The sequence below is a fragment of the Pygocentrus nattereri genome, chromosome 9 (genome assembly GCF_015220715.1).
Source record: "Pygocentrus nattereri isolate fPygNat1 chromosome 9, fPygNat1.pri, whole genome shotgun sequence".
Taxonomy (NCBI): Eukaryota; Metazoa; Chordata; class Actinopteri; order Characiformes; family Serrasalmidae; genus Pygocentrus; species Pygocentrus nattereri.
This window is the reverse complement of record NC_051219.1, coordinates 8,842,164-8,868,739: the sequence shown is the minus strand read 5'-3', so window position 1 is coordinate 8,868,739 and position 26,576 is coordinate 8,842,164. Positions and strand designations below refer to the sequence as shown.

The 26,576-nt window shown below is 43.7% G+C and overlaps 1 protein-coding gene across 1 annotated transcript in view; it reads left to right on the top strand.

The window, feature by feature from the left end:
* The window catches only part of LOC108441554 (collagen alpha-1(XXIV) chain), a 160,206-nt gene that overhangs the window by 23,983 nt on the left and 109,647 nt on the right, over positions 1-26,576 (top strand). The window contains exons 3-7 of the mRNA XM_037541463.1: positions 539-1,848; positions 9,500-9,553; positions 11,845-11,898; positions 22,787-22,840; positions 24,031-24,084. Of these exons, the coding sequence (XP_037397360.1) occupies positions 539-1,848; positions 9,500-9,553; positions 11,845-11,898; positions 22,787-22,840; positions 24,031-24,084 (1,526 nt within the window). The remainder of the gene's footprint in view (positions 1-538; positions 1,849-9,499; positions 9,554-11,844; positions 11,899-22,786; positions 22,841-24,030; positions 24,085-26,576) is intronic.

Genomic DNA, 26,576 nt, shown 5'->3' with positions numbered 1-26,576 from the left:
GGGACCAATTCTACCCAAGCATATTCTCAGAATCTTGGTTGGTTCTAAATCAACACATCATTAATAGTCAGTCACAGTAAGAGTAAAGTTTCCGGGTCAGTTTAGGTTGTTAGCTGCTTCAGACTGAATTCAGTATGAATGGGGGACCCTGGATCAACACTTTTGTTCCACGTTTCTGTGAAGACAGCTCTTGATGTAACTTACCAGCCCCAGCCTGAGGACTTGTCCTCTCTTCTGCTCTTTTGCCCTCCACTCCTCTTCTATTTTCTCCTCCTCATTCCTTCATCTGGACCCCAGCTGCTCTGAAAGGCTGCATGCAAAGTCTTCTGGGTAAACTGTGATGTCAGCACAGCAGATACCAAAGCATATTGAGAAAATTTCTGGCCAAAAAGGCAGGGATTATTTACGCTACAGACAATTGAAGTCATACCCCTAGTTCAGTGACTGTTTTTCTTTCCCTGTAAGTGGTTCAGTGTGCAAAGATCAAATACCTGCTTGACCTTAAACCCCTCTTTGAATCTCTCTCTCTCTGTCTCAGGTGTAGATCTTATTCTCCAGCTGGGCCTGTCCAGTCGCAGAGACGCCACACACTCTTCCTGGGTGACCCCCTCCACGTCCTCCCAACCCCTTGTTCCCTCCCTACCATCTCTGTCCATGCTACCTGCTGGGATCGGTGTGACTCTGGGGCGAGACACCCTCATTGAAGCCCCAGTGGTAGGTCTCCTCCCAGCAGGCGTGGAGAAGGAATTCTCCCTCGTAGTGAGCCTCAGCTCCCAGCAAGTCAGGAATGCCTTCTTGTTCAGCGTGCGGGACAGCGCTGACCGGCTGCAGTTTGGCCTGCAACTGCTGCCTGGCCGGGTGGTGGTGTACACGGGTGAGAAGGCATCTGTGTACTTTGGCTTTGAGACGCAGGACGGGCAGTGGCACTCATTCGCAGTTGGGGTGCGTCCACGTTCTGTGTCATTCTATGCCCACTGCGGGGGCTTACAGTACAGTGAGGAGACCCTCACCAGGCCGCGAACCATGGGCTTGGATGGCTGGGTGACCTTAGGGAGAATGAGCTCCAGAGCGCCGCAGTTTGAAGGTTCTCTATGCCAACTTGAGATCTATCCGTCAGCGCAGGTCGCGACGCATTACTGCGACTACGTTAAAAAACACTGCAGATTGGCAGACACTTTCCGATCGCACTTGACAAGCACAATGTCCCTATTACGCTCAGTGTCCCCCTCTATAGGGTCCCCTGTAACCTCCCCCACTGCTTCTCCTGCCCCTTCAGAAACACATACTCAGAAGTTAGCAGAGGTCACCAGCGCCACTCTTGGGAACCCTGTAGGGCAGTTTCGCTCTACAAGTGCTTCCTTTTGGGATGCACTGAGCAACAGCATTGTTCGACGTGTTAGTCCATCTCCAAGTCCACTCAGTCCACTGCAATCTCGTGATCTTTCATCAAGGACTACCACCAGCACCCTTCCACATGAGGGGGCACTTCTAAGGGAGAACGACACAGAATACCAGCGGTCGCTGGGAAGGCCCCGTGCTACTCGGGCTACCCCCGACTTGATCTCTATAGACAGACAGAGCCTGTTGAAAGTGTCCCTGAGGAATGGCGGCAGCACACAGCAACCCAGCGACAACCTAATGGAGACCCAGCTGAAAGTGAATGGCGCGACCTTGTACAGGCAACACAGTGACCACAATCAACTAGAGCGATCCAAGGAGGATGATGAGGAACGGCTGTATGACACAGGAGACTCAGAGGGATACGGATACGACTATGGATTAGAGGAAGGAGACTATTTCTTAGAATATGACAGCATTGATGGTCTGAAAGGGGATCCAGGCCCACCGGTGAGTATCTCATTCTTCATCTGACATCTTATTTGTGGTGTGAGTTGAAGCGGCAATTTCCAAAGCTCAGCGCTGTGCCACAGCAAGCTGGAGCAAAGGCCTGCATGAGAAATGAGCCAAATTACAATACATACGTATCCAAGCTAATTTATTGCCATTAGAAGTTCTGAGTGCTTTATACACTTGGCTGTGTTTCTAAGAGCTTCACTCAGTGAATCAGGGGGAAGGATGGAAATGTTTTGGCAGCTGTAGGTGCTGATTTAAGAAACAAGTAGATCTCGTCCAAGCGTCTTTTCTTTTTAGCTCCTGGAGCAACAGGTGGTTAAAATAACACATGATTTTCCTTGTGAAACACAGCCAGTGTCTTGTGCAGTGATTTTCGAAGACTGGTTTATGTTTGTGCTGCACATTGTTGAACTGGCACCTAAATTGCTTGCTTACCAGAATTCGGAAGAATCAGTTTTCACTAAAAGAGACAGTAAAGCATTTTACTTTCAGACCCAAAATGGTCTTTTAAAATCACACAATGATATGCTTTTCTTCTCTCACAGTTCTTTACCCAAGACCAACTTTCACAACACACTCTTTTATGGACTGAGACAAGGAATGCTTGAGTGTGCTAGTTCTATATATAGCAAAGGAAACCAAATAAACCCATAACATTGTGTTCATTGGACTGTGCTAGTTTACTTATGTGTATTCTGGGTTACATAGACCAGAGGTCAGTGAGATGCAGCAAGGCCTAATTCCAGAGCAGACTCCAAAACTCTGCTAGCGTTAGAGGTAATCGCCCAACGACAGCCAAGAACTGGGTGATCCCAAGGGCCTGCAATAGGAACATGATGCTGCTCTTGCAGTAGAAACACTCCTCATGATGTTTTATTCATTTTTAGGCCTAACTGATCAAAATAATAAGTGGTAGGTGCTGAAACAGGAGGTGGCGGTTATGTGTTTAGTGTGAGGGGATCTGCTGGATGAGGAGTTTGGGTGTTTTTGTTGGACTTTACCCTAATCGCTCTCTGCTGGCACTGTATGGTGCATTCCACTCTTTGCTAAACTGAAGGAGGTTCGCTCCTCAGGCTCAACAGTCCAATCACGTTCATCTCTTTAATTTAACCTCCTTCTTGTTGACCTAAATACCTTTTTTGTTGTGTTTACACTTGCAGTGCAGGTGTTTGTGGATTTAAAACATTAGCTGTTGCGCTAGTTAGACAAAACTTGCAAACAAGATCAGTATATCATTGCTGTTGGAGCAAAACCTCACATCTCCAAAAGAGTAACTCTTCAGGAAAAGGAAAAAAGTTGTTAACTTGTAATCAGGGCTGGCTGAATAATTTGGTGTTGATTTCTCTGTTTAGTTAATAATCAGTGGTCTTTTTCATCAAGCCACCAAATTTTGGCCTAAACAGTTGTGGTTAATATATGGAAAATGTTAAAAAACTGAATAAATTACAGCTTTTCTTTTTGAATACATTGGAAATTCAAGATGAAGTTACGTTATAACTGAAGGTAGGGTGAGGAACGTGCCTGAAACCCGTCCTTCTTCCAATCTAACACCCTATAAGCTCACATCCTCAACTTCCATTCCTCTGACGAAGGTGTCAGCACGCTCTGCTGCTGTCCCTAATAAAGAAACAACAAATTAGCCAAATACAATAATTTAATAAAATAAAGAAAATCGACTAACTAAAATTAAGACGGCGATGATGATAAAAAACGATAACTCTAGTTCGTTACACCCTCAGGGTCTGTGGTGCGTGGAGCTCTTAGCTGTTGCTTAGTTGTTATCATGCTTAGTTTTTGTGTCTCTGATGCCCCCTTTTTCTGTCAGCGCCACCTATTGGTGAGCTCTCATTCCACCAATCGGTGAACTCTCTAAAATAGAAACAAGAGGAAATCTGACACATCACAATTTTGAAATACCATCCTCACTTTTAAAAACCATGTTGTAGTTTTTCTGTCTGATGTCCCCTTTTTCTGTCAGCGCCACCTATTGGTGAGCTCTCATTCCACCAATCAGTGAACACCAATTAGTGGTCTTTCTAAAATATAAATATATGTATGTATTGATTACATCAGTACAGTTATTGCCAAAAGTGAACTGAAAGACAAAACTGTTATGTGTTCTAGTAATTTATGAGGATATAATTGAGTAGATAAAATTGATTTAAACCACTTTTCAGTGTGATGTCGATTTTAAGATAAAAGCATTTCATATAGATGGGCTGCAGATAGGCTGTGCTTAATTCTAGGGGGGCACTGGTCACTCTGGCTACTCCCTGGCTACGACTCTGGTCTGCCTGACTTTTATAGAGTGTTCGTTTGGAAATACCAACAAGTATTCAAAGCCTGTGAAACGCTGTTGGGGACAGACCCAGTTGAACTGTTTCCAGTTGAAGTTTCTGGTCCATTCATTCTGAAACGTTCACACAGTGTGTGAATGAACAACTGGAGTTTTTATGTTTAACATCGACAACTCATTTACTCGGCCACATGCTCGGAAAATTGCCTGGTTGCCATATCACTTATCGCTTAGGAATCCCTAAAAACGAGTGAATGAATGTCCAAGTCCATCCGCTGGGCTCTGAGTGCGTTTGCTGTCTAAGACTTTCCACAGCACTGGCTGTGTGTGTTTGTTTGTGTGTATAGCAGTGAGACTGAGGAACACACAGCTGGCTCTGAAACAATCTTTGTTTTCTGTTCTGTTGGATAACCTCCTTTCCAGATGTGTATCTAATAAACTCCTTTCCAGTTTACACACACACACACACACACACACACACACACACACACACACACACACCCACATGCCAACACACATAAACACTAGAAGGGCTGGATGAGTCGGGCAGTGTGATCAAAATAATAACAAATATTCAGTTTCCACCGCCTTTTTATCTGCTGTGATATTTTATATGGTAATTACGAACTTACTGGGTCACTAATAAGGGTATTAATCATATATAATATTGATACTATGCCCCAAACACAATGGGCATGCACAATGTTATTGGAAGAAGAATGTTTAGATTTGACTGATTAATCAAACCAATATTTTATTGGCTACTGCATGAAAATATCTGCATTCTATTAATTTTACTGCGTTTGTAACCCGACGTAAATAAGCATTCGGTTTCTCTCTAATGCTAATCCCGGTGGATTTAGTCCTGATTCTATTCATTTCCGAATGTTTGTGTGTGGACATCGACAGGCTAATCTTATAAATGCAACTTTGGAACATGTCCTGCTTCTTTAATAGCATATTTACTTGCACTATGTATATGTTAATGAGCCCAGACCTTGATCAGTGCCAATTAAATTGGGGTCCCAACTTACGTTTTCTTTACTAAACAGTAAAATGCTGATGCATAATGATTGCCGTTCAGTTATGGTAAATAGCTGGACTGGACTGATTAAAAAGATTGCTGGAAACGTACAGTAGTGTAGTAGTACAGTAGTAGTATGAATATCAGAGATGTAGGACTAGTAGCTTACAGTCATATGCAAAATACATTTTGTTGTCTCTGTGGGAAATAAACTTAAAAATGACATGTGAAAAAAATTACAACACATATAAAATATATCAAATTTTGTCATGAGATACCTCTTTGACAGGTTTCTGAACCGTTCACATTTCAAATTTTTTCTATTTATTCATGTCACGTTTAGTGAGTTATGGCCTTTAGACTGGAAGCCGAAAACAAGCGTGTCCTCTGGTGCATGGAGCTCTTAGCTGTTCCTGAGCCACTTTCATACGTAGTTTTTCTGACTGATTTCTCCCATCTTTTATCAGCACCACCTATTGGTGAGCGCTCACTCCACCAATCAGTGGACTCTCTAAAATATAAATAGCCAGAATGTGTTTATTTAGCTGTTTGGATGTGGAATAGACATTTGACACATGATTATTTTGAAATAACGACACTACTTTTAAATACCATGTTGTACTTTTTTACGATTATACCACCCAACCCTAAGTAGTCCCAGCCCTTCTTGCTCCAAGAGATGTGCAGATGTTGTTGGTGTACTAATGAATAATGAAATCATAGAAGCCTCAGTAGCCTTTGCTACCAAGCAGGAATTTGTCAGCAGGTGAATCCGACCGAAAACCATCTCGTATTTTCTGCTGAAGTTAATCAGTCCAAACACAATATCAAGTCCACATGGCTAAATCAACAAACTCTGTGCCCAGAAATGACATGCAGTCATGTATTTTTGGACATTAGAGTATTTAAAAGGCTATCTACATACTTTTAGGTGCCATTAAAGTTCCATTGTTATTGTTAATGTGCTTTGCACCGGGTTCTGTTAAACACATTGACAATTTCTCAGGCTCTTTGCAAGTGGAACGTCTTCAAGAGCTGCCATAAAAGTCTGTTTGTTATAAATGAATCAGCTTTATTTAACAAGAGAAGCTTTGGCCGTGTGACACTGGCTTTATTCTGAAGCCAAAAGTGTGGCTAATGACTGACTTGCTAATGCACAGTTAATGGGATGGTTTATGGACCGTTTTTGTGGTTGCGTGGGTTGTGCAGAGGTTGGTTCTCTTGGCTTTGTCAACAAACAGTTGCGTTTTCAGATAAAGTTTTGGTGCTTTAAAGAGCGTTATCCCTGAGCATGTGGTCTTATTTTTTGCATTTATCTTTGCTATTATTTATTATTATTCATTATTAATGCTAGGACGACAACAACTAAGTGACAACGTTGACAAACAGGAGTTGTTAGTAGCTGGTTATGTTATCGATTAACTGGCTTGACAACGTTTGTGCGTCTCATTTGCATGGCGTGATTGAAAGATGCTGCATCCACAAATGTAAGTTAAGGCTGTATTAGGCACAGCGGAAGTCATATGTCAACAACTTGGGACACAAGATGTCGATTGTAGAAGTAATGGACCTCATGTTCCCTGGGCCAAAGAAGAAAAGGACAATTCAGATTGTTACCAGCATAAAGTTAGAAAAACCATCAGAGTTCATTGTGCTGTCAGGTGGTGTAAAGTAACCTTTGAAGGCGCCATTAACACAGCATGTGCTACAACAGCATAATAAACTGCTGTGGGACTTGTTCAGGGTACCAAATTTGAAATATACATGTATTTGGATAACAATACAGTTTATAAGATAAAACATCAAATATAAATTTGTACCATTTTCAATTCAATACAGCTCAAACATAATTTACTAAGCACTGCCCTTTGCTATCCCATGTTTTTTTTTTTTGGAATTGAAGTTTGTAGAAAAGGTAGTTGTATTGATTATTATTGTATACTTTGTATAATTCTGTATTGGCCAAAGGATGTTGGAGATGGAGCTGCCGGGCAGAAGGAGAAGAGGTAGACCTCAGAGAAGGTTTATGGATGTAGTGAAGGTGGACATGGAGATGGTTGGTGTGAAAGTAGAGGAGGCAGTGGACAGGGCAAGATGGAGGCAGATGATCCGCTGTGGCGAGCCCTAAAGGGAGCAGCCGAAAGAAGAAGAAGAAGAAGAAGACTTTGTATAATTCTGTGATGTTTATGAGTAGTTATAATAAAAGCAGTACTTTTAGGATCTAGTGTGGCTGTTTGGTCTGGAATAAAACAGCCTTTACCTGGAAAAGAAATACTTTATTCTTTATAAAGTGTGAGTTTCATACTCATATTCGCTGGTGCTTGCAGGTAAAACACCAGAGAATGCTTTGGTCTTGTTATGCGAGCGAGTGGGTAAAACCACAGTGCTCCTGCTGAGCTGCTTGCACTCTGACCTGGAGCATGTGGTGGGATGCGCCCCAGGCTCTGTCTCCTTGCTGGTACTCTGAGCAGAAGAAACGGATAGAGCAGGCGGGGAGGAATTGCAAATGAACACAGAGAGGTGGAATTGCTTAGGCCGGCTCAAGTAGTTGCAGGTTGCATCTTGCATTGAACATCATTTCCAAGCAACTTTGTGTTAGTTAGTGCAGGCCATGCAAGCTGATTGGTTGAGAGACGTTCTAACAGTGCTCCTATTTCACCATAACATCACAGGTTAACGCTGTATCACTCCACTGAGACGTTGTTGCTAAGCAACGACTTTGCCAGCTGTGGGAGACGCTCAAGCCATTTGAACATTTTTACTTCTTACTTTGCCACAAACAGAAAACGGACACTGTTAAGATCAGATTTGACCGACAGCCGATTTGGTCAGACTCTGAAGATCAGACGACACTAAATTCCCAGACTGTCGTCACCACTGAGCAGGTTTTCAGTCGGCAGCTGTGACAGAAGAACAGCTAAACAACTGGAATCAGCCAGAAATGAACCCAACACCATTCGCCAGACGTGTCTGATCTTCAGAGTTGGACCAAATCAGGCTGAGCCATAAAACTGACCCAAACAAAGAAGCTGCTCAGTGGTGATGACAGTTTGGGAATTTAGTGTAAGGAGCTGGAGAACGAACTGCCGGCTGAGCAGCGAGTGGGCGGAGCTCGTTACTCTGATGTAGCAACAAGCTGCTCGTTAAGGAGCTCTAATTAGGAGGAAGGAACTGAACATTAAAACATATTAAACGCCGCGTTCACAGCCAGTTTATTCATTTCTTACTGTATTTATTTAACTGCTGTATTAAAGCAGTAGAAACACTCGAGGAGTGAGTTATCACTATAACATCACGGCTGTGATGATCTACACCCACCAAATCACAGCCGTGATGGTATTTCGTGGTTACACCTCAGACCGTATCTCTTGGGTTCTGTTGCTTAATGATTCCACTAATATGCAGGATTTATATTTTAGTTACCTTGCTAGTTAAGCTGAGTTCCGCTACACCATACTCACGTTTGTTTGGTGTTATGGCTTAGGTGATTACAGCCCTTGCAAAGCTTCTTACCAGCCGTGTATGGGATATGTCAGAATGGCCTCCTTGCCACGTGTTTTCTTGGCTGTGGTGCCAGTAGGTTGAAATGTTCTCATCTCTCATTCTGATGAGCTGCATCACAAAACGTCTTTCACAAAGTTTTGATAAAGTACACTGGTGGTACAGTGGTTCTACATAGAACCATGAACATTCAAAGAACCTTTTGCCTGATTACGTAGGTCTTTGAATTGTGAAAGGGTTCTTCAGATTGATGGAGAATGTGCTGAAGATGGTTCTCTTTCCATATAGCACCAAAATATATTCTTCTATTGTTACGATGTCATGCTTGTAATAATGGAAGGACCATTTTTGCTGCTATATAGAACCATTTAATCATGCAAATGTTTCTCTGAGTGTTCATGGTTCCATATAGGACCAAGTCCTTTACTAAAGAACCCGTGAAGAGCCATCATTTTTTAAGTGTGTATGAAAACAGTGCAGTGTGGGAGGCTTTACACAGTCCGGCGCAGGTGAAATACAGTTTCATGTAAGTTTTGAGCTGATAAAGTCTTGCCATGCAGGCGTAGAGTGAAGCAGACGTGATGGCTCGTGGGCAGATTCACTCATGTGGGGGTTAGAAACACAGCCTTGGTTCAGACAACATGAGGTTTGATTTACTCAGTGGATCCGAGGTCTACGATAGCGGGCCAGGGGGGCCCCCCAAACAGACTGCAGTGGACTAGAAGAAAAGCACTTTGACTAACCACTGTTCTGTTCCTCTGTGTCTCTCTCCTTCTTCTGATCTTCTCTTCCTCACGCTGTTTCTTTGTTTCTCTGTTTTGCAGGGTCCTCCAGGTCCCCCCGGTTTCCCTGGGCCACCAGGAAAGAGAGGGGCACGGGTAGGTGCTCTGTCACGTTCGTATCTCGTGGACCTGTTCTATGTCCAGGGTTTGACTGATTGACCAGCACTGATTCTGAGGGGTTAATAATTCTGGACTCAGGTCTTTTACAGAATATTCTCACCATGAGGGTGAGAAAAATGAATGAGGGGTACAGAACGGGCGGGAGAAGGAGAGAAAGAAAGGAGTGAGGAAGGAAAGGACACAAAAGGACTGTGAAAAGAAACAGAGGGAAAAAGAGGGAAAGAATAGACGAAGGAGAGAAGAAGAGAGAGGGGAGAGAGAGGTCATGTAGGTGCTCCCTGTTCTACAGTTAGTGCAGGAAATGGCTGAATCTGTTTTATTCTATCTCAGAGTAACAGAACACTCTACAATCTCACACTCAGAGCATGAACTCCATCATAAACACATGTCTGAGTGTGTGTGTGTGTGTGTTGGAGTGAGAGGAGTGTTTTACAGATGTGTGTGTTCCACATTCCTGTGACACACTGGTAGGTGCACATTTTGCTCACAAGCTGATCACTGCTGAGCTACAAATGACCATTTTAACCTTTGTCTCTAAAACAATGGGGCGGGGGGGCACATCCTTTTTCGGAGGGGGATCATGTCCTTTTAGAAATTGCATGTGATATTTAGGGGGTTGTGGGATGAAAAAGTGCATAGTTAAGCTGCAGAAGAGCTACAGTTAATATAGAGCTGTTTTTTTAGTTTTAAAACTGTAGTTAAACCTAAAATATATTTCATAGTTTCATTTAGTCACAACCAGTAATCATTTCCGTAATAGGGTCTTTGTTGACTGCCACATCACCTAGTTATAGTCCCAAAACTATAACATGATCCACCGCCCAAATAGTACCTCCTCTGTGAGGGTCCATGGGGGTCCTGACCACTGAAGAACAGGGTAACAGAGTATCAGAGAAACAGATGGACTACAGTCTGTAACTGTAGAACTACAGAGTGCAGCTATACAGTAAGAGGAGCTGATAAACTGGACAGTGAGTGTAGAAACATATATACACTGATAGTGCAGCTAGGCTAACGACTATAGCTGATGTTAACAGAAACCGTGAAAACATGTGACTCGGACAGGCGTGTTGGCACATCTTGTACAGTTCGTGACTGTAGCTTGTCTGGTGGTGCACAGTTTATGTTATAAGTCTAATCTGAAGTGACCCCGGTGGCGCAGTTGAGAGGTCGCACTAACTTCGAGACCGTTGGCTTGGGCGATGGTTGCTATTCCGCTCTGGCTCACATGACGGATCGGAGGTGGTCCGGCCCGTCCTTGCCAACCGGGGTGCTGTGTTTGGGGCAGTCGTGGGCTGGAGGTTTGGGAACCAGCCTCGTGACCGGAAGGTTGCCGGTTTGATCCCCAGGGCTGATAGCACATGACTGAGGTGTCCTTGAGCAAGACGCCTAACCCCCAACTGCTCCACAGGCGCTGCGGATTGGGCTGCCCACCGCTCCGGGCAAGTGTGCTCACTGCGTCCTAGTGTGCGTGTGCTCACTAGAGTGTATGTGATGTTTCACTTCACGGATGGGTTAAACGCGGAGGTGAACTTTCCCCGTTCTGGGACTAAAAAGGGTCTCTTAATCTTAAGTACAGCCTCATGAGCCAGACCATGTAGTAGTTTGAAGAACCTCCTTTAACAGAAAGGGGCCATTTGACTGACGTGCTGAACAACCAAGCACGGCGTTTCAGGGCAGGCAGATCAGTGCAGACCTGCATGTGCCAGACTGGTGCGCAGGTTGGCACGAGGATATAAGAATCACATATTAGAAAATGAGAGATAATTAATGAAAAACAAAACTACGAAGAATGATGTGTCGCTCTGTCACGAGTGATTCAATATATTATCTGACTGCGCGTTTCTTCTGTTTCACTTTAAAAGTGTGTCAAATGAGAATTGACAATAATATCAGCCAGTAACTACAGCTGTGGTGGTCTGTGGTGGGCTGATAAACAGACAGGATACGGTCTGAAACCACGCGCACAATGTGCACCTGTATGGTAGGTGTGTCTGATAAAATGGGCTGTGATTGTAAGCTTCTCTAATAAGACGGAAACACGATGTGTGTAAATGTGCATTCTTTCACTCCTACGATTTAAACCTCCCCCTTCAGTCCTACACCCAGACCCCCTGTATGTTATGGTCTGAGGAAAGCTGTTTGAAGATAAGATCATGGAAGGCTTTTCTCTGAGAGAGGTTTATGTCATATGGATGAGTAATCATCTATATGTTTATTCTCTCTCTCTCTCTCTCTCTCTCTCTCTCTCTCTCTCTCTCCTGCAGGGTCCTCCTGGTCCTCATGGGAATCCCGGCCCACCTGGATTACTTGGTCCAAAGGTGAGCCCACTCAACTGGCCTGTTTAGCATGCGAGTCAGAAACCACAGATTACTAAGAAACACGGTTTGAGACGAGTATGTGATGATTAAGACGTCCAGTGTACACAATGCTAATCAGTATACTGACACTTTTGTTACCTGTTAGCTACATTAGTTTCGTAGCTTCAGTGCTAACAGACTAAATTTGGGGTGAGGGGGAAAATAATCAGTTCAGTATCTGCACAGCAGTGGTCTTATGGTGGTCCCTTTCCAGTGGTGGATGGAGAGGGACTGATGAATTGTGCAGAGAAATAAGAGCTACTGTCTGTAACTCTGAGCCTACAAAGTGCATTCATATGGGAGGTGATTCTGATTAAAGGACCAGTGAGTGTAGAGTTTTCTCTAAACAGTAGGTCTAGCTAATAAACTAGTGAGCTGGACTGTATGAGTGTGTGTCTGTCTGTCCCTGTTGGTCTTGAGGCTCTCGTACAAAACTGAAGGAGTAGACCTCAGATACCGAGTGCGTCTCGGCTGATTGACTGTATTTCAGGTGTATTGTGTAGATTTGGCTGAACCGTCCCTTTAAGAGCCTGAAGCGCAGTAGACTGCTGGTTGTGTTGGAAAGTGCTCTGACACACTGCTGCACTGTAATCAGGAGCCTGTTAAAGAGGAGAGTTTATGTTTGTGTGCACATACATGCTTGTGTGTGTGTGTGTGTGTGCTGGCACTCACATATCTGGAACGTGTGTGTGTGTGTGTGTATATGTGTGTGTGTATGTGTGTGTGTGCGCTCAGACGCGTGCATACATGTGCATGCATATGTCTGAGTTTGTGAGTCAGAACAGGGAAAAATGTAAAACACCTGGTTAGGGGGAGAGTGAGAGAGAGAGAGAGAGAGAGAGAGAGAGAGAGAGAGAGAGAGAAAGAGAGAGAGGGAGAGAAAGCGAGACAGAGAGAGAGAGAGAGAGAGAGAGCGAGACAGAGAGAGAGTGAGGGAGAGAGAGAGAGCGAGACAGAGAGAGAGAGCGAGAGAGAGAGCGAGACAGAGAGAGAGAGCGAGAGAGAGAGAGAGAGCAAGACAGAGAGAGAGTAAGAGAGAGAGACAGAGAGAGAGCGAGACAGAGAGAGAGAGAGACAGAGAGAGAGGGAGAGAAAGCGAGACAGAGAGAGAGAGAGAGAGAGAGAGACAGAGAGAGAGGGAGAGAAAGCGAGACAGAGAGAGAGAGAGAGAGCGAGACAGAGAGAGAGAGAGAGAGAGAGAGCGAGACAGAGAGAGAGAGCGAGAGAGAGAGCGAGACAGAGAGAGAGAGCGAGAGAGAGAGAGAGAGCAAGACAGAGAGAGAGTAAGAGAGAGAGACAGAGAGAGAGCGAGACAGAGAGAGAGAGAGCGAGAGAGAGAGAGAGAGAGAGAGAGACAGAGAGAGAGTAAGAGAGAGAGAGACAGACAAACAAACAGGCAGAGAGAAAGACAGATAAAGGGAGAGACCTACAGGCAGAGAGAGTTAGTTAGACAGAGGGACAGACAGAGAGGGGAGAGAGACAGACATGGAGTGAGAGATAGAGAGACAGACGCAGACCGATAGAGAGTTAAAGAGAGAGAGAGAGAGAGATACAGACAGAGAGAAAGAGATAGAGAGAGGAAGAGAGGAGAGAGTGCTGAGAGGTGTATGTAGGGTTTTTAAACTTCAGAGTACTGAGATGTGGAGAAGGTCTGCTGGGCAGATGCACTGAATCTGCCCTACTGTCTGACATTGTGAGTGTAAACATTGTGAGTGTTGTGTTCTTTATGTGTCTTTAGGTCTATAAGGCTAAGTTTACACAGCAGGTAAAAGCAGCTCAAATCCGATTTTCTCCCCAAATCCGATTTTCTCCCCAAATCCGATTTTCTCCCCAAATCCGATTTTTTGGTTTGGCTGTTCACACTTTCTTTTAAATGTGATCTGTATCTGATCTGTATGTGACTGTATGTGATACGCCTCAGGCTCCTCCGGCCGCGCTCGGCCGCTTCCTTCGAAACCTCTTCAAACCTGGAGCAGCTGCGATGAGTCTCCTCTAATTTTTGATACAGGAACATCAGCCCGAATGTTTCTGGTCCTCAGCAGCGCAAGATTATGACGAATGCCGAGTTGGACTGACGTAAAAGTCGCATGAACACGATCTGGCTGTTCAGACTGAGTCGCATCGCCGCTGATCGGATACGGATCGGATTTCAGTTCCACATACGAAAGCGTCTCAGATCAGAATTGAAAATCTCAGATTCGGTGCTGTGTAACCTGCTGTGTAAACGTAGCCTAAAGGTTCGGTTAGATGCTTATTTGACAACTGCAAACTACAGTTTGGTCAGTCAGTAAAGTGCGATTGGTCATCCTGACTTACATCATTTACTCCTTAAAATCATTATGGCTGAAAAGGTGGCGTCATTAGGTGGCCTATATCTCCCGACTCTAATGGCCTTGACTACAGAACAGTTTGGACCGTCCTCTGAGCAGTTCCCAGCAGCTTTCTCTGATTCACACACTTGAACCGCAGCCACAGCGGCCTGCACCGCACATCAGCTCAGTCCGTGGAGTAAACATGCACTGCTTTTTCAGAGGTCAGCAGGAGGAGGAGGACTTTTATCTTTAAAAGCCATTAACAGGTCAAAGCCAAGTTGTTTACAGAATTGTTTTAGTCACTGACCTACAAACACCCCACATCGTCAAAACCAGCAGAGACTGGAAACAGCCAGGCTGTGATTTTAGTAGCACTTCTATAATCTTTAATTTAGTAAAAGTTCTAACTGCTATGCTACATAGATGTAATTACAGGTAACATAATCAGTGGCACTGAGCTGTGCTTGTGCTCATACGCAGTGACTGGCGGCGAGTTCGTGTTTTGACTGTCTTTAGTGAGAGTATTAATCACTGTCCAGTGAAGAGCCTCAGCAGCAACTGGACCTTTTTCTCTTTGCCAGTATTACGTTATTTTCCCGTCGAAATGTCAGTGAGTCTAGCACTAGCAGTGAGTGATTCCAGGAAGCTGTTTAAAATTCCCTCTTGTGCGCTCCAGTTTCGCCCTCCAGCCTCTTTCCGTCATCTGAAGCTATACGTTTTTGAACATGGGGAAAATGCTTGGAATGACTCAGAGGCCTTGACAAGTCAGAATTCTGAAATGGATCCAGTTATGAATCGAATAAAGAAGGAAGAAGAGGGAACCTCATGTTGGCTGATTTAAAGTGGGGATGTGAGAATGTAGACGATGTAGGAATTCATAGTACATACAACTGTATTAATATTACAGTGAAATGAAACACTGACAGGGTCACAAGTGTACCCAGACAAGCCTTAACCAAACGGAGGTACGTGCGGCTGTAGAAGTGGAAGGGATGCGTATAGAGGCACAATACCGTAAACCATGTCAGACCATAGACATACTGAGAACTATTTCAAATGATTAACTGCAAACGTGGAGTTTACATGAGCTTAGCGAGGCAATCAGACAGTGAGCTTAATTTCCAGGTCTCAGTGAGAATAACAGCGGCTGCATGTTCCATCGGACGAGTGCTCATGGATTCTTCTTACAGTGGCTGTGTTTACATGCACAGACTTTTGCCAATAAGATTGAATACATTCTACGGAGCCCCGCTGGTGACATCTTGTAGAAATAAAAAATAATGCGTGGCCACAACTTAATAAGGCGTGGGAATGAGATGATTAAGTCGTGGCCACGACTCAGTACAAGCGCAGGAACGATTTCCTAACGCGTGGCCACGACTTAGTAAGCCGTGATCTCGTTCCCACGCCTTACTAAGTCATGGCCACGACTTAATCATCTCGTTCCCACGCCTTACTAAGTTGTGGCCACGCATTAGGATCTCGTTCCCACGGCTTAGAAAATGTCTGTGTGTGTGTGTGTGTGTATGGAATTATAAATAACATATTGTTGTGTTTATAAGTCTAAATAAATATGAACTCTAACATGTTTTGCAAGTATAAGATATCTGTAAACGCTAGGGACACAAAAGCGGACACTTCCGTAGAATGACTCTTCTGATTTTTGGATCGATTTTCCGCATCATGTTCATAGCGTAAACTGTAACGGTTTAAGACTGAACTTTGGAGCTGTGGTGCTAGTCAGTTGGCAGTTGGCGCTTTCCTCCGAGCAAGTTCAGCTGTCCAGTGATGTTGCGTGAGCGGCGTTTCACAGGACTCGGTGGAAGCCTGTGCTGCCTTCACCCTCCTAGCGTCGATAGCGTCGTGTGATTTGGGGAGTCCTAACTAGTGGGTGGAACTGGAAATGACCAAAGTGGGGAGAAAATTAGGTAAAAATCCAAAAAAAAATGAAAGCTCTAATAAAAGTTAATATAATATTTGATTGTTGAGGCTTTTCGAATTGTCTGTTACAGATTTATTGTCTGTTTTTATCCCTGATGCTGAAAATAAGTGTCTTCTACGTATCGGCCACTTCAACTGAAGATCAGAATCAATCAGAATCAGAATCCTTTATTGATCCCAGAGGGAAATTGCAGTCGTTAGAGTTACAACCGTTCATGTAAAAGAATAAACACTTTAATAACTTAAGACAAAAGATAAAGAGAAATTTGTAATACGTACATGAGATTTGAGCTCTTATGAATACAGTAAAGTGGCAGTGACTGTGATAAATATTAAACATCTAGTTTATTAGCCTGTTTCCAGCCTGCCTGACCGTCTCCACCCTGGCTGAACGTGTTAGCTGGGTTTTGAGCTGTTCGTCGATGGTTTTTATAGCACTCGGATTGGAATGAGGCCCAGAATTTACTGCCTGATCGAACTGATCCGTCAGCACACAGGAGCAGTGGGAGCAGTGACTCATATGTGGTGGATTGATTGATTTGCTGGACCTTTTCCCCCCAGTGGAAAAACTCAGCACCTTTCCACCTCAAGCTGAGGAGCGTGTACCTTTCGGTGATACACCTGGCTCCCGTTTCTGTGCCTGACCCCGAAGTGACCCCCTCCGTCCACCGTTTCTCACATTCATACATTCACACAAGCCCTCGGACAAATACGTGCACTCGTACACACCCCAGCGCAGCTTTGAGCCGAAGCTGTCAGTGTGTGAAGTAGATCAGTTACTTTCCATTTAACACTAAAATCACAGCAGATCTCAGTTTATTCTATTTTTTCACGATTCCTTAAGAATAAAGTCGGTCACACCGGTGACTTCAGCTCAAAGCTTCATATGAAACCATGAGCTAAATGAGAAAATCTCTGAGAACTGAAGGACACAGTGGACTCACCACGAGCTTCTCTTCATAGATCCTCAGAAAACAGGTGAAAGGAAGTCAAGTGACGTCATCAGTGTGACTTTTATTTCAAAATAAGAGCTTTTTGTTGCGCGGTAACACCAGTGACGCGACTCCTGGGGAACTTTCATTCTATATTTTGTAATATTTACTTGGCATTTGGTTTTTTTATGTCGTTTAAATCATGTATTCCATAGTCATGTGTAGATTACTGCAGTTAAAATCACAGAATAGCAGGTTTTTACCTCAAAATATGGCCTCAGCCTTTAAACATGACCGAGGACGAGCACTTCTGTGGTGCTGGGAATTCCGTGTGATTGATTTTAAAGCCAGTGTTGCTCAGTCGATGCTCAAAAAGGTGGAAAACGTGTTTTATTTAAAGATATAAATAGATATGAGCTCCAGCATGTTTTGCAAATGGATCTGTAAACGCTAGGGACACAAAAACAGACGTTCTATAGCTCTGACATCACTGCACTTTGTTCTACAGCTTTGGATTAGAGGCAGTGTTTCCATGTGTGGCAGCATGTTTTGGCACATCTCCCTCTGCATACTTCTACTATAGAGCACCGCTTTCCGCCCTGACTGAATGTGTTAGCTGGGCTTTGTGCTGGCTCACAATTTACTGCCCCATCAGCACACAGGAGCAGTGGGAGCAGTGACTCATATGTGTTGGATTGATTGATTTGCTGGACCTTTTCCCCCCAGTGGAAAAACTCAGCACCTTTCCACCTCAAGCTGAGGAGCGTGTACCTTTCGGTGATACACCTGGCTCCCGTTTCTGTGCCTGACCCCGAAGTGACCCCCTCCGTCCACCGTTTCTCACATTCATACATTCACACAAGCCCTCGGACAAATCCGTGCACTCGTACACACCCCAGCGCAGCTTTCAGCTGAAGCTGTCAGTGTGTGAAGTAGATCAGTTTCATTGAGTTTGACCACTTGGTTTGCCTCGTAATGGGATGGAGACTGGCTGTAATGCTGTAATGACACTGATTTAAAGCTGCAGTTTAAATCTTGCTTGTTCATTTGTGGGTATTGTGTAATGGCCAAGTCCCCTTAGTCTTCAGTGTCCCTGTATTATTATACATGAAACATATTAGTGTGTATTAAATGAGATTCATGCCAGATTTGACACAAACCTGATATATGACATATGTTGCTGATGCACTGCAGGCTAAGGGTGGGTTATACTCGATGATAAAAACAGACCCTAACAGTTTATATAGCTTAGTAAAGGGAATGTTCAGATTATATATTATTAAATGTCAGATTTATGTCTTAGACGCAGTGTAAACCAGGGGTGTCTTGAGGGCCAGTGTGTTTAGGGGGGCTGAGGGGGGCCAATAAGACAAAAAACTAGGTGGATTGTTTTGTGCCCTACTTTTCAGTGCATTTTCAGTGTATGTGGAATTTTGAGGAGCATCACTGCAGTCAGAACAAAACCTCGCATCTCCTTTTTTGACATTTTCAGTTTTTGACACCATTTGAAAATGCCTGTTGTCCTTTACATTGTGTGTAAATTTCATGATGGATGGACCAAAAGAAACGGCAGGAAATTGCATGGGAAAAATTCTGGTTCCATTGACTTACATTAAAAGCAAAGTGAGTTTTTTCCTTCTCCTGTAAAGTTACCATTTTGGAGATACAAGGTTTTTGTCCTTACAACAGCAATTTATATATATATATATATATATATATATATATCTAAAACATGGCATTCAGTTTTATGTTAGATGTGAGATTTAACATTCATCCAGTTTCATTTGAGAGAACAGGAGGTAAACGGCTCATATAACGGATTTACACGGCTGTGGAAAGTGCGAGGTTGGTGGCCGCAGTAATAGCACAGCCCTCTCAGTGCCCTGTGTGCCTCAGCTGTGACGGGGAAGTGGCGAACCACTCCAGACATCTGGAGGCCTGAGAAATGGTATTGCAGCCGCAATGTGGCAGCAAGACTGTGGCGCATTTATTGGGTAATTGGAAAATGGCAGCCTTGCCTGTGTTTTTTCATGCCAATCAGCAGCCTCAATCAGCCGTGCTAGCACTGGAGGGGAAAACACACACATAGTCATGCATGCTATGGCATCTTTGCTGTTGGCTACTGTAGCTATCAAGTAGTGGATGTTTATGTACTTGAATCTCAAATAGACTTTTTAGTGGTTTCTGATGCTGAATGGACAGAAGCATGTTGCCTAGCTAGAAGCCTGAAACCAGCTGTTGTCCATAGATAAAGAGTCTTTCTCTGTCCTGAAACATAGAGAGAGCTTGTAAGAAGTGTGTGGAGTGCCTCTCAGTACATGAGTGGGCCTGCAGCATCACTGGGGGCTTCTCAGATCCAGTGGAAATTATGGAACATCTTCAGTCTTCACCCACAGCTGCAGTGCCGAGATGAGTCATAACCCCACGCTGAAAGCTCTCTTGGGTTAGAGGGGTGAGACGGAGCGCTGCTGTGCTGTGTGTGTGTGTGTGTGTGTGTGTGTGTGTGTGTGTGTGTGTGTGTGTGTGTGTGTCTTTTCATATATTTTTAGGACAAAATTGCTCTGAGAAGAACCGTGGTAGCGTAGGAGTGGTCCTGAAAAGGTTAGGTTAAGGTTTAGGACTAGGCTTAGAAAATTCTTAAATTGAATATTACATATAGGTTTTTAAATAAATATAATACATGTGGGACTGTGCAAAACAGAGAGAGCACCCTTTTATTTATTTCTTTTCCAGTCAAAATGCCCATTAAGTACGTGTTATTTCTTGTACAGTATCAGACAACAGCAGAAAACCCAACACTCGGCAGAAAATGACACAGAAGCCGCAGCAACTAAGTATAATATCAGTTTCTTTCAGCATCACGTTGTGTCCACGCTTTACTGTTATTACAGCTTCCATTCTTTTCAAGAGACTCACTTTCAGCTTTTCAGAGAAATCTGCAGGGATACTATACACAATTCCAAAGTTCAGTATTAGAAGTTGGTTGCATTTTCTGCTTCTCACGATCAAATTAATGCCACTTACAACATTTTTGTTTGGATTTTTTTTTTTATCATTTTTGAGCTCTAGTTTCAGAAACTCCTACTTTTCCCCTTCCTGATACGTCTTATATCGAACTGTAATTTATTTCTATAATGTCTCATCAGAAATATCATCTTTAGCCATTTTAATGGCACAAGAAAGGCAGCTGAGGTGAGTTTGGGTAGTTGTTTGTGTAAATGCTAGTGTCTGTTTGAACGGCAGCGTAATGCCAGTGAGTCCTGTGAGATCTGGTATTATACTTGGAGGCTTTGTGTAATTGAATTGAATATTTCTGCTTTTTGTGACATTGAAAATTGAATAACTTGACCGTTTTAACTCACAATTAAGTGGTCTCTGATTTTACATAGTACTGTAGGTACGTACATACTGTATAAATATACATGTCATTTATATATATATATATATATTCCTCACCTCCCCACCTCCTGAAAATCTGTGTGCAGTGTGGTGAAAGCTGTAAGTAATGGTTGCTAGACATTACAGAGTGAAGACGCATTAGGGAGGAAAACGGAGAACATCTGCTCCCAGAGTTGTTGACAGTTATCAGAGCTTGAAAACAAGCAGAACCACACAAGGTCCAGTTTTTGAGGAGCTTAATGGTCAGAAGAAACCTGCTTAGGCTCAAGTTGAAATGTAGTACGGCATAATGTAGCAGCTTTGATTAGAATATATCAAACACAGGACATCGTAATATCAGATTTGTGCAAATGGTACAAAAATCATTGTGCAAGATTTTCTTTCTTTTCCTTTAATACGCCAGTTTTTTTATGGAATCTTCGAGAGCTGCTCGAAAGAGCTGCCTTGTGTTTCTGACCCAGACCATCGTCCAGTTTTAGCTTGGCATTTTGAGAATGGGGAGGGTAAAAAAAGGCAAAGGCGCCGTCTTTATTTAGACGCTGTCAGATCAGACGCAGTAGCCATGCAAATTTGGACACAGTAGCTGTGAAGAAGGCAGGGCTGCCACTCTTAACAGTGCTGCTGATCTGGACAAGCTTGCTAACATATTATTCAGCTCACACAGAATCAATTATAATATATATATATATATATCCATCCATCCAATTTCTAAGCCGCATTCCCCATCAGGGTCGGGGGGGGTTCCTAGAGCCTATCCCAGCGGTCTTCGGGCGGAAGGCAGGATGCACCCTGGACAGGTCGCCAGTCCATCGCAGGGCAGACAGACAGACACCTGAATTCTTTTATTTTTACAGATATCACTATCAGGAGCCACATATACAAGTTTATATTCCGTTTAAATGTGTTTGATTTATATTACACCTTTATAACCCAATGACTGTTTTTAAACTGGGGGGAGAAAAAAAGTAATATACATTAAAGAGGAAGGTTGAAGTGAGATTTGAAGAATGAAAGAGTAAAGAGGCCACAAAGAGATTGACAGTTCCCATGTTTGGGTATGTATAGTATTTAGTGCTGTACAGAAGTCAGAGACCACCCTTCGTTTATTTACTTTCCAGTCAGAATGGTCATTATATTCAAGTTATCAATTTTTCCACATCAGAAAATGTGTATTTTTTACATATAGTCAGACTTTTGCATACAACTGTATAACATTTATATTACCATGCGGTCAGTTTTTCAAAGAAATCTGCAGACACATTTGAGACGGAGACGTCTAAGTACTCCAAACCCATTCAGTGGTGCTGAGGTCTGGACTCTGGGGTGGTCAGTCCACCGTTCAGCTTCTTTGTTTGATGTGTTCGTCTCCTTTTCTCAGTGAGGTTCTTCTTGATCAGCTACACGTCCTTTCAGACCCACAGCGCTGAGTGGTCTTCTCACAGAGGAAGGATGGACAGAAACACCTGTGGGTGTTTTCAGATCTGAAGCAGCTTGATGTTCTCCTCTCTCTCAGAGATGGAAGCTTTAATTGCTGGTGTCTAGCAGGCCTTTCTCAGTTGTTGAAGTCCCAATTTGTCTGTTGTTCTTAAGTGGATTATCTTCTATCCAGTCTTCTCAGAAATAACTTGGCTGGAAATCTGTTGCTTTAGAAATGACAGCTGTGGACCTCCACAAGATGAACTTCCCACATTGTGAATCAGTTGGGATTGAGGGACAGCTTCTTCTTCCCACTGATCTGCTTCACAGTATGTTGACAAATGAAGTGAGGATTGAGAGGCTGTGGCTAAGACTCCCGCTTATTTAGACTGTATGCTTATGAAAGAACTGAAGGATGGAATGTCTTCACCTGTCACAGCTGCCAAAGCTCTGCCTTTCACAGCTGTTTGCACACTGGGACAGTCATGACAGCTCAAGTCATACATGATCAGCCAAACACACTAAAAGGTCTCTGAAGATGTTACAGATGGGATGCTTTCACATACATGTCTTATGTAGACTGTGTTTTGGTTTCAGAGAGATTTTCTGAGTGCTTTTTGAGTGATTCCCACATCATTCCCATGTTCTTTGTCTTTGCCATGACAGTAAGGTCAACACTGAGGCACATTTAAGGTAATAGGCTATGAATTACCGTGCTGGACCTCGAGTCCTGCCCATTCTTGGTTAGTATAAACAGAAACGGCTTCACCACCGTATTATGGACTTTTATAGTTTGTTGAGTCGTATTATAAAGCTAATTATGACCCAGGTGATCTGTTGTTGCTCCAGGGTGCAAAGGGCGATCCCGGGCTGTCTCCAGGTCAGGCACCGAAAGGAGAACAGGTAACAGTGTTTCTGAGATCTCAATCGCATTCTGCTTCTGAAACCTCTCACCTCCCATTTCAGCTGCTTCCAAAACTCCGCTGTTGCTGTGAGTCTTTCCCTCGTTTAATTTTCCTCCTATTTAATCTCTAATACGCTGCTCTGGTGCTTTACTTGTCTCAGTGCCATCATTTCTCATATCTGCTTCATTGCCTGGTTCATACAGACACTGCCTTTGTATTTAGATTTCTGTAAAGTGCAGGTGTTTGTTTCAGAAAGTAGCTGGAGCTAGAAGGCCGGACCACACTTCTTATAACTGTGGTATGACTGATATGAGACTGAGGAACAGGGAAGAAGATGGGGTGGTTGTGGGGATTCCGAAAACATTGCCGCAAGAAACAGTAGGGTTGGAATTTTATAGAGCGCTAAACTGGAAGCCGGAGGGTTTTCGGTAAACTCCAAACTCCCAAACTTCAGTTATTCCATAACTCCTTTTGGAAATGGTAGTTGTGACACAAACTGAGTAAAAATCTATGATTTTTTTATTGTAAACATGACAACAGCATTCAGACATTGCTGGTAATAGTAGTGTAGATAAAATGAAAGAAATAGACTTTTTTGCATCAGCCTTAAAGGGTTACGAAATATCCAGTTAATTTTTTAAAATAAAAACCAATATTATGGAAAAATGAACATCGTTGGGCCACCACTGCCACAGGGCTGAACCTTAGGTATTAGCTAGATCACTGTGCTCAGTGCTCAGTCAGCCTATTTAGCTATAGCAGTCAACAAATAGTTACTAAATCAAAGTAACATTCAGCCACAGTTAAAAAGCTTTAGATATCATCCATCCATCCATTTTCCAAGCCCCTTCTCCCTAAGGGTCGCTCCCTTAGGTGCTGAGGCCTAAGCCAGCGGTCATCGGGAAGGCAGGATACACCCTGCACAGGTCGCCAGTCCTATAGATTTCAGATAAAGATAGCTGTAGATATCAGATTACTATTAGTCATACCAGCTTTTAAACATTGTCATTGGCATTAGCTATTAAAGATGTGATCAATTAATGATAAAAAGCCCTCTGCCCACCAAACGAGGACGAGGCTGAGGCCGAACGTTCGGCGAAAATATGGTGTAGGCATCTGGGCCAAACTAACCATGTTACACAGGATCACATGGAGCGCTCCTAATGTTGTTTTCTCCCTCTTGACTAGGGAGAGAGAGGACCCCCAGGTCTACAAGGCCCCAGAGGTGTTGCAGGCCCGCTGGTAAGATCATTCCCACCCATACACCATGCACAATCCTCATTTATGTGGCATTTTATGAGACATGATGAATCTCACAGGTTCAGATGAGACCCACACGTGAGGCGTGTGTTATATCTTATGATCTCGCGCCCCCCGCAGTGAACTGTAGTGCTTACAGTATCCGTTACTGCTGCAGCCACTGCTGCTCAGCGGGATAGAGTTACATGCTGGAATAAAGAGCCTGTCAAGGTCCAGGGGTGCACTTTCTTCCTCACAGAGGGCCGGAGGGTCTGCCTGAAGCCCCTGAATCCCGCAATGTCAGAGGTCATCTTTTAGAGGAAAGGCACTCAGCAGGAGAACGAGCCGCTCAGTGACAGCAACCGTCCGACACAGCGGCTTCGAGCGGCAGCTGGCACGAGTTCCAGCCCAGTCAGAGCTCACTGTAGACGAGCGCGTCAGGGTGACGTGTTAAAGATAGCAGCGCAGAAAGCTTCCTGTCTTTGAGCCCCAGGAAACTTCAGTCTCTGTTTTCTTCATCAGCAGGTACATCTGCTCTTATGTGGTTACAGAATGCAGGCAAAAAGTGTGTCCTGTGAATGACGAAGCCCAACCAATGGCCGATGTACTTTGCCAGCATTCTTCTCTTTTGATGTAAACAGGACAGTCCTGATCTTCAGTACTGCATGTGTCTATCCATCCATGCATCCATCCACCTACCTACCTACCTACCTACCTACTTATCTATCCTTCTTTAAGACACCGCCCTGTAAACACTAGATCATGTTTAGGATGTTTTATGATACTATATGAAAATTTCATGAACTCCTGAATGGCTTGAAATAAAACCCCTTTACTTTAACTTGCATTAAAAGTGAAGACCTCCTGTAAAGTTGCCTTCTCAGAGATGCGACAGTATGTGGAGCCCGTGTCATTCATTTTTCTTACTCTTGCTGTTGTGCTTCACTAACATGAAGCATATAAGCATCAAATAAGAATGACATAATGGCAGAGACTGAGTGTTGCAATCAGGTGGTTCAAATTTTTAGCTGAAGAAAAATGAGCTGGGCTGCTATTCCAGGCCTGGTCCTTGCACATGCTGGCCCAGCAACACTGGATCCCAAGAGTACAAGAGTACAATCCAGAGCATTTTCAGCAGCTTAGTTTAGACTGATCTTCATTTCATGACTTCTGGGTTATTTCTGAGTTTTTAAAAAGGTTAGTTGCCGCTGACTGGCAAGTGCTAAACCATCAGCTTTTCAGCCAGGATTTGGTTTTTCTGCTGCAGCTGAAGGAAAGTGATAGACTTGCTGCAGAAGTGGCCTTTACACGCCTCTGCAGCCACCTCTTCACATCTGTGGAGGATTTAGTGGAGCAGACGGAAGAAGGACAGCCGTTTGCAAATGGGAAATGGTTTCTGCTTGAATGCAGTCGCTTTGTAACGTATTTCACCGATTTGGCCCAAGTATTCAGAGATTTTTCTATGAAGCCATGAATCGGTGTGATCTTATTTGCCGTGTACAGTGAAGGGTCGCTGTAAAGTTAGACGGACGTTTTCATAGATCTCACTTAACTCACCGTTTAGTAGATGTTAAAGGAAGTCCAATACTTTGATGTTCAGCGTGAGGTTAAACACCATGGTTATGGCCCATTACGATCTTGGCTATTGAGGTCTTGCTCATAAAGACCTCCTCACTCAGGGCTGACCTTGAGCAGAAATGGTCCCACAGGTCCTGCTCAGGTCAAGCGTAAATCACTCTGGGCTTTGACCCCTGCTGCACCACGGTCTTGTCGGGGCTTGAAGGAAAGGCCAGAATTTTCCAGCCACTCAGTGTGAATCCCTTATTGCTTCACCCCACCTAACCCTTAATTTCAAAGCACAGCGACACCTACTGGCAAGTACATGTCACTATAGTCATTACTCTAGTTAAGTACATCACAGTGCTTTTGAAGACATACAGACACTTCTGAGGGCTGTATGCTAAAGTTGGTGAATTGTTAGTATGACATGGTTAAAGTCTGGATTGGATTAGTTTTATCTCTTATTTATAATGTTGTTTTTATTCCATCATTCATCAAGACACCAAAGTGGCTTCTCAGGAAGCTCTCAGCACAGTAAAATCTTTGTGATTGGCCAGCAGGCATGCAGAATTTGGGGGCGTATGGGGTTGAAGCACTCCCAGATTTCAGGATTGTTTAGGTTTCAGCACTGCAACTGATAGTTGCATATCACTAAAAAAGGCACAGGAGGAAGCAGCCCAACATATTATTATAAGTCTAAAATTTCACCTGCTGTTCCATCATCATCATCGTTGTCGTCGTCATTGACCGCTTAATCCAGATAGGGAGATGTAATCCTTCCCCGGGGCCTTATCCTGGTACACCCCCACTGGGAGGTGTTGCTGCAAGGGCCTAGGCCACCAAGGGCCCCCCTGCAATCTCCCACTGCCTGTGCCTGCTGTTCCAACCATTGTAATAATCTCTCACTCAGTATGCATTGATTGTGCTTGACTTTG